Consider the following 3,637-nt stretch of genomic DNA (forward strand, 5'->3'; position numbering starts at 1 on the left):
CTCGGCACGCCCGCCGTCGGTCGGCCTTGCCCCAATGTCAGACACTGATCAGACTTTGTTTTCTTGGACACGACGGACCTCCCTATACTGATTCCTATATATAAGACCGCGATCATAGCATAGCTTCACCAGTCATCAGTCACACCGACCGGTAGCTTCTCCGGCTAGCTAGCTCGTACGTGCGCGTACTATCTAACCGCAGGCGAGCTCGGCGCGGGCCTGCCGGTCGAAGTAGCAAGATGTCGTCGGCCGCGGATTACAACATGTCCGTTGGGTACGCGCCCAACGGCATAGTGGTGCCGCCATGGCTGAACAAGGGCGACAACGCATGGCAGATGATCGCCGCGACGCTGGTGGGACTTCAGAGCATGCCCGGCCTGGTGATCCTCTACGGCAGCATCGTGAAGAAGAAGTGGGCCGTGAACTCGGCCTTCATGGCACTCTACGCCTTCGCCGCCGTGTGGCTGTGCTGGGTCACCTGGGGCTACAACATGTCCTTCGGCCACCAGCTGGTCCCCTTCTGGGGCAAGGCCCGGCCGGCGCTCGGGCAGCAGTTCCTCCTCATGCAGGCCGTGCTGCCGGAGTCCACCCACTTCTTCAAGGACGGCAGCCAAGAGACGGCCTGGATCAATCCGAATTACCCCATGGCCTCCATGGTCTACTTCCAGTGCGTCTTCGCCGCCATCACGCTCATCCTCCTCGCCGGCTCTCTGCTGGGTCGCATGAACATCAGGGCCTGGATGATCTTCGTCCCGCTCTGGCTCACCTTCTCCTACACCATCGGCGCCTTCTCGCTCTGGGGCGGAGGCTTCCTCTTCCAGTGGGGCGTCATGGACTACTCCGGCGGCTACGTCATCCACCTCTCCTCCGGGATCGCCGGGTTCACGGCCGCGTACTGGGTCGGGCCCAGGTCCACCAAAGACAGGGAGAGGTTCCCGCCCAACAACGTGCTCCTCATGCTCACTGGCGCCGGCATACTCTGGATGGGGTGGGCCGGGTTCAACGGCGGCGACCCTTACTCCGCCAACGTCGACGCTTCCATCGCCGTGCTCAACACCAACATCTGCGCAGCGACCAGCCTCCTGGTCTGGACCTGCCTCGACGTCATCTTCTTCAAGAAGCCCTCCGTCATCGGCGCAGTCCAGGGCATGATCACTGGCCTCGTCTGCATCACTCCCGGCGCGGGTCTGGTCCAGGGATGGGCGGCGATCGTGATGGGCATCCTGTCCGGAAGCATCCCGTGGTTCACCATGATGGTCGTGCACAAGCGCTCCAGGCTGCTGATGCACGTGGACGACACGCTGGGCGTGTTCCACACCCACGCCGTGGCGGGGTTCCTCGGGGGCGCGACCACGGGGCTCTTCGCGGAGCCGACGCTGTGCGGCTTGTTCGTGCCGGTGACCAACTCCCGCGGCGCCTTCTACGGCGGCAACGGCGGCATGCAGTTCCTGAAGCAGGTGGCGGGCGCGCTCTTCATCATCGGCTGGAACGTGATTGTCACCAGCATCATCTGCCTCGTCGTCCGCCTCATCGTGCCGCTACGGATGCCGGAGGAGGAGCTCGCCATCGGGGACGACGCGGTGCACGGCGAGGAGGCCTACGCGCTCTGGGGCGACGGCGAGAAGTACGACTCCTCCAAGCACGGGTGGTACTCCGACAACGAAACCAACCTGCAGGCGCGCAACAAGGCGCCCAGCGGCGTCACGCAGAACGTCTAACTTATCATCGTCGCCGGCCTGATTGGAGTTTGCTTTTATCCATCTTTCATGTGTTGTGGAATAATGTGGTGCTACCTACACAAGCATGAGCAAGATGTCCACGACACTTGCTTTTTGTACGTATAGCATCACTGCTCTTTGATTGTTCAAGAGGGAATACAACATTCACTTTGTGGTTTACACTTTCTCTATCCTTTCTTTCTTTTTTTGGTTTTTGCTAATTCTCGGTTTACTGACATTTTCATAAATTGCAATCAACCAGTGGCGGACATAAAAATAAAATGGAGGGTGTGCACACTTTAAAAAAATTGAAGTCTATTTCAATTAGCTTGCATGGGCCTTAAAAATAAGCTAATTTTTACATGGTGAAAAAATGTTTTCCAAAAATCTGGGTGTGCCATGGCACACCCCCAGGGTACGCCACTGCAATCAACTGAGATTGAACATTACCAAGCCTATATTCTTGGAAGCACCAACTTTTAGCAATATGTCATTGTGAAAGTGCAACTATCCCTAGGTGGTTTTGGTAATTCCTAACAACATATAGCTCATTGAGCTAATGCCATTTCAAGATAAATATTTCAGGAAAGTTCACTGATTGGTATGTCATGGATTAGGATTGTGGACCCCTCAAAACGCTAAGGACACATATTGGCTCAAGCTCAAGACTCTACATCTTACTTTTAGTTATCCAAAATCACATTGAGTCCATAGGAAAGCCAATACTATTAAAAGGGGATGAGGTGTTGTTTAATGACTCACTTGCTCAAAATGTTTAGTGATATGCTTCAAAAACCCTCAACCATTTTCTCATATCCACATATGTCACAAACCAAAAGTCAAACTCGAGCCCACCGATTTGATCTATCTGGCGCCATCGAGTTCACTTGACATAGCCACTGCCAGAAACCCTAGTCACTTCGGTCTCACTGATAGGGATCTCGGTCTCACCGAGATGGGATTGCAAACTCTCTGTTTCCCTTCGTAACATTTCGGTCTAACCGAGATGAGCGATCGGTCCCACCGAGTTCGCAATGCAAACTCTCTGTTTCCCTTTCGTAACGTTTCGGTCTCACCGAAAGGAGCGAATCGGTCCCACCGAGTTTGCCTGGATTCGGAGATGCACAATGCACCAACATTGACGAGGTGCCAATCGCGCCCCGGCAAGGTATGCCTCATCTTCCTCCCTTTTCCCTGTGGTTGTTTCTCTTGCAAAATGTTATCTGCAAACCTGGCAAATTCTAAAAATGTCTTTGTACTGGTCCATGGAAAAATTTAGAAAATTTTCTCTACAACATGATACCTTTTACATGCTATTTTCCTAACTACATTATGGCAATTTTCTAAACCTCGGCAACTTTAGGATTTTTCTCCTATAAAACATGACATTTTTTCAACATGGTTTGTACTTGTCACATGTTAACCTTTCGAATTTTTTGTTTTTTACAACATGGAAATTTATATAAAAAAATGTTTATTCACATTGCAAACATAGGGAAAAAAATGTCTGCTACATCATAGCAAACATAGAAAAAAATTGCCAACTACAACCTGGCAAATTTATATAAATTTTGTTCAATCACATGGCAATTTTAGCAAGTTGTGTGTCCTAAATCATTGCACATTTTACAATTTTTTTACAATTATCACAAGGCAGAATGTGGGGTTTTCTCCTATAATACATGAATTTTTTATAAATGATTCAACTGGTGACATAGCACCTTTTTAGAAATTTTGCTTTGTACAACATGTCAAAATTACAATTTCTTCGTAATTAGCATGTCAAATTTTAGGATTTTTTGTCCTAAATCATGGCAAATTTAGAACGAATGTTGTAGGCACATGTCAAATGTAGGAATGTTGTTCTCTACAACATGGATTTTTTTTAAAAATGTTTGTGTACTGGTCACATGGCAAAT

At 49.9% G+C, this 3,637-nt stretch overlaps 1 protein-coding gene across 1 annotated transcript; it reads left to right on the top strand.

Moving 5' to 3' along the window:
- Positions 1-239: 239 nt before the first annotated feature.
- LOC109752111 (ammonium transporter 3 member 1) lies at positions 240-1,718 on the top strand. Its single transcript, XM_020310980.1, has one exon. It carries the CDS (start codon positions 240-242, stop codon positions 1,716-1,718), a length of 1,479 nt encoding a protein of 492 aa, XP_020166569.1.
- Positions 1,719-3,637: the final 1,919 nt, after the last annotated feature.

This window comes from Aegilops tauschii, chromosome 3 (genome assembly GCF_002575655.3).
Source record: "Aegilops tauschii subsp. strangulata cultivar AL8/78 chromosome 3, Aet v6.0, whole genome shotgun sequence".
NCBI classification, from domain to species: Eukaryota; Viridiplantae; Streptophyta; class Magnoliopsida; order Poales; family Poaceae; genus Aegilops; species Aegilops tauschii.